We start from the raw sequence: 13,346 nt of genomic DNA, 5'->3' as shown, positions 1-13,346 counted from the left end.
CAGTTCACTCTCAGTTTAGTGCACACTCAAAACAGTCCAACGTATTAGCCCTACTCTTCATATATTTGTATCCAAAACCATAGTCATAGGATATTATCCTGACATTTACAAAGTTCTTATTCTTCAAGAGTATGTTGTTATTCTGGATACGTGGCTGAAATCTTACGTGATCTCCTGCTGGAGTCCATTTAAAGGAGCCTTGTTGGATGTCGACATCCATTAAGAGAGTAACAAGATTTAGAATGACAAGGATAATGGCAAATACGGAGCACTGAAGAAGGCATCGAAAAGCTTTAGTTACGCAACTAGCTTCGGCTTGCTGAACTTTTTGCTTGCTGAATTTTTCTCCGCATTGCAACAAGGCTCCTTTAAATGGACTCCAGCAGGAGATCACGTAAGATTTCAGCCACGTATCCAGAATAACAACATACTCTTGAAGAATAAGAACTTTGTAAATGTCAGGATAATATCCTATGACTATGGTTTTGGATATAAATATATGAAGAGTAGGGCTAATACGTTGGACTGTTTTGAGTGTGCACTAAACTGAGAGTGAACTGTTTCAGCACGCGTGAGAAAATCCCGGCGCTCCTTCCAAGGAAGTCCACTTGGAATAGAAATACAAATAAGCATTGTTGCACTTGTATTTTATGTATGATTAGAAATATAAGAGGGTAATACATTGAATGCCACTTTAGCAGCATACGTGTGTCTTGTATAATTTTTCCGGTCCGTTTTTTTGACACGCTCTTTGAGACGCACGTTTCCATTCATAAATTTGGGGAATACTTGGCCCTGAAAAGATGGCAGCAAAGAGGGTCGGAAGGCTTGGAAGGGGCTTCGTGCCCACCCGGTTCTGTGATTTGTAGCTAGGCCCAATTCCCAGTCTTGTGACAAAAAAAATCTTTTTAGCTGTATCAGAAGATCCCCGTGGAATGCTGCAAGGTCTCAATGCCCAGAACAGATCCCAAAATGTGCTAGCAGTTCAAAGCAGCCTCTGGAAAGCAATTCTCACACAGCTGCAAACACACAAACAACAGGACTGCTGAGAGGCTGTTCAGGGATCAGCAGATCCAGCTTGGCAGCTCCAGAAAACAAGACACCGGGGGGGGGGGGGTTCAGCCCAAAGCTCTCACACAAAGCTTCTCTTGAACACTTCACAGAAACCAGCCAAGCTACTTGTACCAACCCCTCAGTTGGAGGCTGGCTTGGCTTCATTTTTTTAGCAGGGTGTTCTATATTTAGAGCATTTTTTTATCCCAGAAGTGCACATTTCTGAAGTGCCCCCCCCCCCCACACACACACTGTGTGTGCCTGTAAAATGAGATCACTTCAACAGGCAATGACTAGAGCCTCCAGGCAGACACCCGCCCTCTCACCTCCTCTGGCCTGCTCAAGGCATGCCCCTCTGGGCCAGTGATCCCCAGCTCAAGCATCCGCTTCTGTTCCTAAAAAAGATTCCAGACATGTCCAGTTAGTGCCACTCGGTTCAGTGCAAGCTCAGTCAAACTGACATCTAGAAGACGCAACAGGAAGTGCAGGTCACATAAGGAAGTCACACAGACGACACCAAAAATCACAATTTGGTCACAGCAAGGACGACCAAACTCACCTGTTCTGCTGACTGCTGGGCAGCCCCCTCCCAAGGATCATGCTGTTCCCAAACCTCCACTCTAAACTGCTCCACCCAGGCAAAGGTTTCCAAGAACCCAGGACAGTGCGAGAAACGGGCAGGAATCACTTGGCTGATGCCAGAGACTGAGATGGCTCAGGGGGCACCAGGCAGAAAATAAGCCACGAAGAAGCTCCCCCCCTCCCCGGCACCCTTCTGCGATATCCACCCCGTTCTCTTTAGCAGACACAGTCCAGATGGTGAGGTGGTCTTTTCCTGGGACAGAGGCAGCTCCAACTCATTCCAATGAGCTTCCCACTGCTCTAGCAGCCCATAAAGTGTTCTGGCAGGAGGAAGGTTTACTTGTAGTGGTTTCTCCAACACACAGCGGAAGAGACTCTGCTCTCTAGATAAACTGGTGCTTCTGAGTGCCCTCACCATTCTGACAAATGCAACATGCAGCAACTGACAACATCACCTCAAAACATTAAGTGATCCCACGCCAGAGTCCCAGCAGTGGCAGTCACATCTGCAACCAGGAATCACCTGGGAAAGTGCCTCTCCCTCAGTAGACCGAAAGGAAACCCCAAAGAAATGGTAGCAAGAAATTTTCTCACCTGAGCTATCAAATCCCCATTTTCAGCATGGACCATGATTACGGCTCCCAGACTTTTCAGAAAGCCAAAGGCTTCATATAGCTACATACAATGCAAAGGGAGAAAAACCCAGTCAGTCCATCCTCACAGCATTTTATGACTTCACTGTCCACTTTTGGACAAAGCTGGAGTCCAAGAAAAATGAGTCTTCGCTTCTCTTGGGGAGTTACATATCACTCCCCCCCCCTTTTCCATCAGCCACTCACGGGAGGGGGAGGCACTGCTGAAGTCCACCCCCTCCCCATTCTGGGCCAAGTGTACTAAATTCTGCCCAGTGACCACAGAAGCAAAGCAGTGCTGAGAAGGAAATATTATTCCTGCCATGGAAATGCTGGGCCCTGTTCCAAGTCTGACAGATGATGAGGCCACTTCCAGATGCTCAGGTCTGCAGGGGAGGAACTGCTTTCCCCTTTACGAAAACACCGCAAGAGGAATCTCTACGCTGGAGAAAGGTCACGGGCAAACTGGCTCTTGTGAGATACAGGCTGGTGAAACATACCAAAAAAGAAACCTATCAGGCCTGCATGCCTTTCTCAGCTTGTACATAACAAGCGAAGCCTCCTTCATATCTTTTCCCCAGCATAGATACTAAACCACATGAATCGTGCTATTTGCCACTCAAGGCCCCAGTTTTTGAAATATCTTTAAAATCACCCTCTCCACTTGACATTTCTATAATTCAGGCGCTGTTTTCAACACAAGGATCCAATGTACCTCTGATTAAACTATTTTTTGTATCAAATGTGTACTGTTTTGTTTATAATTTTATATTTAGAAAGCAGCAAGTTATCCAATAAATTTGTAATCTTTATTTTGCGGGATAAATCTAGTCAACACTGACCAAATTATGCACCTCTTCTTTCTACAGGGCGATGCTGTTCCCAAGGAATAATGATCTGACACATGGGGGAGGGGGGGACCCAGAAATTTAAAAAAAATATGTTCGTATATAAATGAAAAAATCTGGATAAACCACTCCAGAACCTCATCATAAATTCCTGAAAATATTTCCAAAGAAAATATGTGATTTCAGAACATCACAGCCAACATGACTTAGCCCTGTGGGATTTAAAGTTTCAAAAAAATTAGTGTAGAATAAGAATCCACAGGAAAATCTCGGCCAGCTGGAAGTATGTGAAAATCTCCTCGAAAGTGGAAGGAACCTTCTCCATGGTGCTGAAATTGGCCAGGTTAGAATCCAAATGCTTCAGCATTCCTTTCAAATATATTCAGCCCCAGTTCCATGGGCTGTGCTATCCACATGCGCTAAAAAATGTCAATGCAAAATAAAATGGTTGCCAAGTTAAATCATATGACCCCCCCTTCCCCCCAAGCAGACATTCACACTTCTCTCTTGTCAGGGAAAGTGCAGGAATGCAATTAGTGGAATTTTTTCCCAAGTACAAGCTCAGTTCAAAGCTGCCAGAATGAGGCTTTATTTTAAAAAAAAACTGCCCACACACTTGGGACACAGAAGAAACAACATGCAGGTTACCTGGCTGTCAGTCATTTGGTAGAGATCTTTGTAGGCCATGTAGACTTGAAAGGAATTAACACCTGTTACAGAGGGGGAAATTACGTCATGCAAAATAAGAGATTTAATAAGCACCCGTTTTTAGCAGTATGTAGCTGACAGAACACAGGGATCTTAGCGCTGGAGATGTTAATTCACAGCTCAGAATTACTAGCACATGCAAGGATTTTTTAGTTCAGGTCTTGCATTTCAGCCAGTCTATATACAAAGCCTCCAAGACAACTCGACCTCAGTAGAGTTGGAGGCAATGGAAAAGCAAGGAAGGGTAAATAAAAAAAGCCACTCTGTTCATTTTTTCCCACTGGCCTTAAAAAATGTCTTTCCATTTGGATTTTCACACTGTTTTCTCTGCAATACGAGGCCATGATGTTATGACACTTGACTCGGCACATCTGTTCATACATTTTAATCCAGCTAAACACAACTAACCCAGCTTTGCCCAAGCTCAGAAACCCACCGAGTACAGCCTCTGCGAATAATGGGCAGGGGTAGTGTGCATTTTAGTTATTTAATTTCTTCCTTTATATCCTTTGTTTCTCCCCAGGGGGTGCCAAAGTGGCTTTTTATCCTCAAAACAACCCAGTGAGGTAGGTGGGGTGGAGAACGTCCCAAGGTCCCCCCCTGAATTTCCATGAGCCTGGGTCTGCCAGATCCTAGCCCAGGGGTAGGGAACCTGCGGCTCTCCAGATGTTCAGGAACTACAATTCCCATCAGCCCCTACCAGCATGGCCAATTGGCCATGCTGACAGAGGCTGATGGGAACTGTAGTTCCTGAACATCTGGAGAGCCGCAGGTTCCCTACCCCTGTCCTAGCCTGATACTCTAACCACGACCCTGCAGTGGGGCTACATGCCTATGCAGAATGACACAAAGCTAAAAGCCACAGTATGAGCTGGATTAAGGCTGCATGCAGGCTGAGGAGATCAGGATTAAGCAAAGACCCAGCACCAGACTGAGCGCCATCTTTCCACACTTTCCATTTATACCCCATGCAATCGTTGCATTTTGTGGGAAGCAGTTTAAGTTACCGGAACAATAGCAAAGCAGGTTATTTTCAACAAGCACTGAAACCTTGGGAAGATAGTTGTAGGAAAAAAAACAAGGGTTGCGGTCAAATGTAATACTTTACACATTATGCTCGCTTTCTGATCTTGCATTTACCTATTTTACTATTCCACTGCACTTACTATAGCAACTTTTAGCAGATTTGCCAAAATTCTTAGAACACTTTGCAGATGGACTGCAAGGAACCACCACCACCCCCCCCCCCAATACCATCTACCCTGAGCTCTGGGGATTTCCTTTGAATCCCTCCAATGCAGTTTGCAACAGCTTCACTCTCCATTGAGAAGTCCCTGAGCCCTTCAGGCTGGCCGGGCTCAACTGTCGGCACCACCCCACATTCAGAACCCATATTAGGAGCAGCAGGTTTTGAACCTTCCTGCATTCCCTGTGAGGACAATAACGCAGCAAGGACCTTCCAAAGGAACTTCCACACAGAAACTAAAATCCACTGGCACACCTCAGCATGGCTATGCAAAGCAACCTTTAGAAATAGATCAGTCGCAAACACACGGGCGTGCTTTCTGTCGTGTGAAATACCCAAACACAAGAAATGTATTAAGTCACACCCCCTGCCCCACCCCCCACACACATCCAAAAAAAGCTCTTCTAACATGACCATGGATGCAAACTATGCAATGACTCCCATGTGGCCAACCCAGCCATTCAAGGAACTCTGGATCAAGCTTTCTGGCTTTCAACCATCCCCAGAATGGCCACGGTCCCTGTGAAGCCTCAAGCAAACCACATAAGCAGGGCTGGGCAAAAACACAGAAGCCCCACCCCCCACCCCCCAGGATCACGCACAAGGGAGCTTCCAAAGCAGGCCAGAGACCATCCACACCATTTCAGCAAGGGAGGCCCAACATCCCTGGTATCCAGCACAAAGCAAACACAACATCACGAGAAATCTTGGCCCGTCGCTGGTACCTAGCAAGGAGGAAGATGACCTATGATGCACTGAGAACTCCTCCCCCTGAATAAACACACACTTCTGTTTTGCAGCCTAAAGCAACAAATATTGTAGTTGCCAACAACAGTTGTTCCCAGTGCCAACCCTCTTGCACCTGCATGGCACTTCTACAAGGCCCCAGGCACTAAAGAGGCAAGCACGTCAGCCCTGTCTGACCACCCTACAACCATGACAGGAAGACCACACCCTCTTTCCAGTGTGAACAGTTGACTCTGCATTGTCGAAGGCTTCCACAGATAGATTCAACTGGTTCTGGTGGGTTTTCCCGGCTGTGTGGCCGTGGTCTGGTGGATCTTGTTCCTAACATTTCGCCTGCATCTGTGGCTGGCATCGTCAGAGGTGTATCACAGAGAGAAGTCTGTTACACACTGTGTCCAGAGAGAAGGGAATGTTTGGGGTATATATTGTCGATGTCCCAGGGTGGGGAACCAGTCAGAAAGTGTTTGGGTGTAACTTGCTATGCAAAGACGTGGTTGATAGTACTGTATTGGGGGGAGGGGGCTATCAGTCCAGGGAGAGATTCACATTTTCATGCCCTGCAGCAGTATTGGTCAATGCAAATCCTGTGTTTGGGTGGAGTCCATTGTTCATGAACTTAGCATGCCACTGGGGTTTGCTTTTGGTGTTTTTAAGTAGTGGAAGCCAAGCTTTGTTAATTCTTAGAGTCTCTTCTGAATTTCAATGGCCTCCCTGTGCAGTCTGACATAGTCACCTTCTGAATTGTCCAGAATTTCAGTGTTTTCAAATACAATGTTATGTCCAGTTTTGTTTAAGACATGTTCTGCAAGATGAAGATGCCAGCCACAGATGCAGGCGAAACGTTAGGAACGAGATCCACCAGACCACGGCCACACAGCCGGGAAAACCCACCAGAACCAGTTGGCTCTGCCTTGGCAGTCGTGCCAGGGGGAAGGGCAGACCCTGCCTAGAAGCTTTCACCCATGGGCCAGTCCACGAGGGGAGCAGCTGGATCTCCTTCCCTCTCTGGCAGGTCTCAACCCCACCTAGCAGCCCTTAGCCCAAAGAGCAGGCTACAAGGTTTTGTACGCCCTAACTTAGCAATGGCACTGCCTCTCTCAGTGGCCACACTGGGGGGGGGGGGGCTGTGGGAGGGCTAAAAGGTGGACATTCTCATCCCTGGATGAATCTGAGGTCCTTCCAGAAGAAAAAAAACATTTACTTCTTATGGCTGCAAAACTGCTGCCCGGTGCCATCCTCAGAAGGGAGTATTCAAACTGCAGCCTAGGAGGCCACCTACGGAGCACGCAGGCAAGATGGAGCCAGTTGCCCATGGGGACTTTCTAGGCAACAACTGAAATGCCCCATCATCCCTGCTGCTGTTTCTGCGACCTTTTTTTTAAACTGTGTGTGAAAATAGCCTGAGAAGGTCTTCCCCGCTGCCTGCCACCAACATCAAGGGTACTTCTCCAGGACCATTTTCAGGGCCAATCCAGGCAAAATCTCCACGTAAAAGTCATCCCACACTGCCAGGAGCCCAGAGGACAGCAAGACAGAGAAACATGTTCAGTGGAAACATTCTGGTGACTTCCTTACACACGGGAGGAACCAAGTTCTGCCCAGCAACACCTGGGCTACTGAATTTTGGAGAATCACAGAGGAATCTACCCAACATGTCAATGAACTGACCGTCATTCTTTACCTTTAAAAAGCCTCTTGCTCATTCTGTCACCCACACCCCATCCCCGCTTTTCCCAGCCCATGACTGACCTTTATCCTGCACCAGAATATCCAGTTCTTCCCTAATCCCATCATACCAGTTGGTGACATCCACATGGAGAGAATAATCACAGCACGATTTGGTGTCTGCTGCCTCGTGCCACTTTTCAAATGAGGTCAATAAACTGGAGTCGGGTTCCGGAAGGACGTGATCAACTGCAGGGATGAGGAACACAAGGAATGAAATTAGTAGGAATGTTTAGCCTTCAGTCTACGTGGCACCAGCAGAAGAATATATATATATAAGAGAAGTATGCAAAACCAGCAGCAAAAATTAATATCTCAATATATCAAAAAAGCGACAAAAAGAGTATATTATTTAGACATTAACTCTAACAAACAGTTTGCTAGTGTTTCATTAAACAAAGCATCAGAACTGTTCAGGAAGAGTGGAATTACAAATAAAGGATCTCTTATCAGTTTGTAGCAGTGGAGTGCTCGTGGAATATTTTGTTCTGGCTTTAGCATGTTTAAGACAGATCAGGAGTGGATGACTTACAGATTCCAGTTGAGCTAGTGGGCAGGAACAAAGTCTATCTGCCTTCTTCAAACCCTTATACCTGAAACTCAGAAAAGTTGAGGGGTGGTGTTAAACCTCGCCAAGACAAGAGCTCTCCTTTGGCTGGGATTAAATAACTGAGAGGTCAATTTACTCACAGGTATATATACTCCACTTGCTTTCCTTTCCAACTATCAGATCCTCTGAAGATGCCAGCCACAGATGCAGGCGAAACGTCAGGAGAGAATGCTGCCAGAACACGGCCATACAGCCCGGAAACCACACAGCACCCCAGTGATTCCAGCTGTGAAAGTGTGACGAATGCCCTTATAAGGCATTCAGTTTCCAGGGTGAGAGTCTGCCCTGAAGGGGTTAAGCCCTGGCCAGCCCTGATTGGCTAGAGGGAAATGACAAGAATATAAAAAGAGTCAGCCAGAGTGCTGAGGGTTCTTGGTTCTTTGGCTTTTTGTCTTTTGGTTCTGTGTGCCTTAGGATACGTTTTGGCAGAGTGAGCAGATCAAGCCGAGATCTGTCACTGCTGTTGGTCTGACAGGAGTCAGACAGTGTACTCTGTAGCTGAGGAAGCTAATCAGAGACATCAGGAAGCCTTGAGTCTGGTGGAGAGTGAACCGCCACTCAGGTGTTTTGAGGGGAAACCTTTGACGAGACTAAAGTCTGTCCTCCACAATACAACACCAGTCTTGGGAGGCCCAGTTCAGTGGCAGTGTGGCCAGTTTGGATGGTGGGAGAGGGAGGCTTGTGTGCCAGAATCCCATAGGGCAGAGACTGGTGTGTTGTTTAGTGGTTAGGTACAGTGGACTAGCGTCTGACAGAGGAGGGGGCGTGAACCTCTAAAGAAAAATCTTTCCTTAAGTGACACCTGCGAGTGTCTGTGACTGTTTTGCAACTGAAGTACCAACAACATCTGTGAAACCACCAAGCTTTAAAATCCTCTCAAGTTACCTGAAAAGCCTACATTTCAAGCCAGTAATAAACTTTTTTCAAGTTTCGTTCCAGCTTATTTTTGTCTGTGTGTGTTCCCAGAAAGTGTGGTGACCATTTAATCAATTTATGGGCTATAGTACAGATTGGTGGCAGCGAAAAACAAATTAATTATTAAGAGGGTTCCTGAAACCAGCTGACAGGAATCCCTCCTGTAGCAGAAGCTAACGCTCTTGCGTTATAAAAGCCTTCGACAATACAATAAACTGAGAAAAATATTTGGCGATTTGGCCTTGTTCAGATGGGATTAGCAGACTTAAAGGAGAGCAAGCCTTTTTAGCCATCTCTGAAAGAGATTGGAATTGTAAGGAGTCTTTTTTTTTCAATGTCTCAAACACCTCCTTAGCCAAAAGGAGAAATAGAGCCTCCCTCTGAAGCCCCGGGGCTTCTATTTTCCCGTCAATTACAGAGAGCCTCCCAGAGGCACAGAGAAGTGTACATGGTAAACTTCACCCACAACAGACCAGCAAGGTACATTAGTTGGGATAAGGATGACTGGCCCCCAGTCACCCAGTAAATGTCACAGGGACTTGAACCCAGATCTTCCAGACCTTAGATCAGCCATTCTCAACCAGGGTTCCCTGGTACCCTGGGGTGCCTTGAGCATGTCCCAGGGGTACCGCAGCAACACTACCGCTCCCCCCCCCCTCATTTTTGTGGTGTCTCCCACCGGCGCCAGCAAGGACATGGAGTGGGCCCATGGGGCAGGGCCAGCCACAAGGTCAGCAGCCGCCACCACCCCCAGTGCTTTCCTTCACCCTGGGAGGGGAAGGTGGGGATGTGGCAAGCAGGGGCAATGGGAGGGGAAGGTGGAGGGTGGCGGCAGAGGTACCGTGAGACATGAAGAGTGACCTCAAAAAGGTTGGGAAACACTGCCAAAGCAGGATGGCTCAAGCACCATTATGGACAAGAAACAACACCTACTTGCTGTGCACTTATTGTCTTATAACAAAATTCCCTGTTTACAGCAGAAGAGTTGGTGTGGCCAGTCAGCATGGAGAGTCCCGCCCCTTTAAAAGGTTTTAATGCTTGGAAATGGCAGTTGAAGCTTTTCACGGTGTGGAGGTAAGGAACGTCACCAATCAATCACCTCCCATGAAGCCTCTACCAAGGGGACGGGATTTTTTTCTTCTCCGAGCCGGGCATCAGACTTACAGAAGAGTTTTCTTCCCACTGATGCCAAGGAGTGTCAGAACTGAAGGATCTGAAGAAGACGATGGTGACTTTGGATTTATACTCTGCTTTTCTCAACTATAAGGAGTCTCAAAGTGGCTTACAATTGCCTTCCCTTCTCCTCCCCACAACAGACACCTTGTGAAACAGGTGCAGCTGAGAAAGTCGGAGAGAACTGTTACGGCCTGAGGACACCCAGTAGGGTTCATGTGGAGAAATGGGGAAACAAATCCAGCTCACCAGATAAGAGTCTGCCACTCACGTGGGAGGAATTAAACCCAGCCCACCACTCTTAACTAGTACCCTATGCTTTTGGGATCTGGCTGAGGCATAATCAAGTGGGTCAAGAACAACCTGGGAGGTCTGAACAACAGCAAAGCTTTTAACACGCAGTTTGCTTCACTCCCTGCATGAATCCCAAAGGGTCCTTGCAGAGTCCCAGAGGCTATTCCTGGTGCTAAGATATCAAGAGTGTCAACCAATTCGAACTGAAAGGAATTCCTGAGATCTACCTCCCTGATGTAAATAAACAGAGAGATGCTCCACCCACCCTTTAAAGTTTATCACAAACTGAACAATTCATCCTTGTTATCCCAATAAAGGGATTGATCAGACATTATAACCATACCTGATATATGTGTATTGGGGTGCTGATTCCATTTTCTCAGCCATGAATTATGAAAAAAAAACATTGTATAAACATATCCTGGTTTAAGTCACTTTGGGAAAAAAACGCTTTCTGAACATAATCAGTCTCATTTATGGACAGAATAAAGCACCTGAGCAAGAGAGATACACATTCAAACCCACATCCAAAGTTTCTTGGAATTATCTGCTAAAATGTGAACAAAGCAATCAAGTTTAAACACATGTACATCACACAGGTACACTTTCAAAGGAAGCCAGGACTGGTGCAGCTCCCAATCAAAAGTATTTGTGGTGTCAAAGCCACGTTTGTGATCCCAAAACTGGTAGAAGGCTCTCTGCTGATCAAATCTCTCTCTGCATAAAATTACTGTGCACAAAAAGCAGAAAGGACTAAGACAGGGGTCTGCAACTTGCGGATCTCCATGTGTTCATGGACTACAATTCCCATTAGGCCATGCTGGCAGGGGCTGATGGGACTTGTAGTCCAGGAACATCTGGAGAGCCGCAGGTTGCAGACCCCTGGACTAAGATTATGGAAAACTAAAATATATTTTGAAACACAGTAGTCACACCGGACATACAGCCCAGGGAGGGGGAAAAATCAAAGGGGTCGGTTTCCATGGATGTCCTGGCTGGAAAAAGTGGGCCTTTCAGCAGCCCAAGGAGGTTGGGGAACCCTCAAAGACAGAAAGCCTGAAGCCAGCAAGGATGAAGATCAGCCAAGATCTGACCTCCTTCCACTTCCATCAGTGGAACAGCCACAGGATCCAGCCCAAGGTCTTCACTGACAAATAGCTCCTGCTCCATCATTAGCCCTGAGAGCACCCACAGGCACATACCCATGGGAGTGGCCGCGTGCTCTTTTATAAGGGTTCTGGCCTTGCCCTTTCATGGCCACACAGCACCAGGACAGCAGGTTCTTCTCCAAGGCTCCAGCCAAAGGAATACCTCCCATCTCTTCCATTAAGCATGACCTCAGCAGGACTTACTGATCATGGTGGTTCCTCCCGCTAGTGCAGCCTTCGTGCCTTGGTAGAAGTCATCCACAGCAGTCATGCCTTGGCAGGGCTTCTGGAGGGAAGTGTTGACATCAATGCCTCCCGGAATAACCATCCGCCCATTTGCCTCAATGGTCTTCACTCCCCCCGGAACAATCAAATTCTCGCCTATTTGCCTAACAAGAAATAGAAAGGGCTGTTTATTCCACTGCTGAGAACCACCAGGCTGGATCCTACCAATCCATCCGCTAAGAGGAGTACTTTCTTCAGGCACAAAGAGTTCCCGCCAGTGCTTCTGGAGGAAGACTCCCTGAGCTACAGAAAAGCCAGGATCTCTGCAAGCCCATATTAGCAATCCTGAAGATCTCAAGTTTAAAAATCAAGTTCAAAGTCCAATCTATGACATTTAACTTAGTATCACCTGCACACACACACACACACACACACTGCATGCTGGGATTCAATTTTTAAAAACTGCTTTTAACACAGCATCCCATATTAGATTCCGAAGTGCAAGTGGAATGGGGAGATTACAATTTCTGCAAATTCCTCCCTCTACAATACATTATTATTATTTATTTCATGCAACTGATGAGATACACCAATGGATCATAAGCAGTCATAACATAGACAGCATCAACAGGCATGTAAAGAAAGCTCAGTGAATTAAAACTAACTTTATGAGTCCATCCTCGAGATACACATCTGCATAGAATGAGCAGTCATCGTTGATAATCCGTCCACCTTTAATGAGTAGCCGATCACTCTGGGGAGAAAAAGACATCACCAGAAACAATAGAAGTAAAATATAAACGAAAAGATTTAGGCAATTCAACTATTATCAAAACACTATGCCATAAAACCTCAGCAAGAGATGGCAGAAGTTATCTTATGGGGCACCCGGGCTCACCAAAAGCACTAGCCAAATCGCTCTGCTGAACTTCTCAGATAGAATTTATTCCCATTACACACCTCTTACTCAGTAAAACTGGGTGCAAAAGGAAGTGGAGCCATACAGCTTTGATCCTGGAGAAGGGAAAATCTATCCTTTTTAAATGTATTTTAATAGATATAAACAGAAAATTAGGATAAAAAGAAAATTAAAAAATGGGAATTATATCCAAGCAATGATTACGACTAATTCCAAAACACACACACACACATATATATATATACCTATATATATTAAATATTTACATACTAAGCAATGAACTATAAATGATAATAACTATGAACAGTAAATGGTATCATAATAATAGGCCATAAATAGTGATTATCATAATCATAAGATACATACTTAATAAACACAATACTGATATTATACAATATTGTTTTAAATTATAATGAAATAGAATAGGTAAAAAAGAAACCTACAATCGTGATTATTATTAATTTCCAAAAATATTTCCCAAATATTGAACTAAGTTCATCTATTATGATCATCAATCCATG

At 45.8% G+C, this 13,346-nt stretch overlaps 1 protein-coding gene across 2 annotated transcripts in view; it reads right to left on the bottom strand.

The window, feature by feature from the left end:
- CRMP1 (collapsin response mediator protein 1) overlaps positions 1-13,346 on the bottom strand; it is a 34,278-nt gene that overhangs the window by 15,157 nt on the left and 5,775 nt on the right. For both annotated transcript variants that reach the window (XM_048508951.1, XM_048508952.1), the window contains exons 2-7: positions 12,572-12,660; positions 11,886-12,070; positions 7,566-7,730; positions 3,764-3,825; positions 2,230-2,310; positions 1,380-1,448 (exon numbers count right to left, since the gene is read on the bottom strand). In XM_048508951.1, coding sequence (XP_048364908.1) covers positions 1,380-1,448; positions 2,230-2,310; positions 3,764-3,825; positions 7,566-7,730; positions 11,886-12,070; positions 12,572-12,660 — 651 coding nt within the window. The remainder of the gene's footprint in view (positions 1-1,379; positions 1,449-2,229; positions 2,311-3,763; positions 3,826-7,565; positions 7,731-11,885; positions 12,071-12,571; positions 12,661-13,346) is intronic.

This window comes from Sphaerodactylus townsendi, linkage group LG10 (genome assembly GCF_021028975.2).
Source record: "Sphaerodactylus townsendi isolate TG3544 linkage group LG10, MPM_Stown_v2.3, whole genome shotgun sequence".
NCBI classification, from domain to species: Eukaryota; Metazoa; Chordata; class Lepidosauria; order Squamata; family Sphaerodactylidae; genus Sphaerodactylus; species Sphaerodactylus townsendi.
Note: the sequence above shows the minus strand (reverse complement) of the source record. Positions and strands in the feature narration are given on the sequence as shown.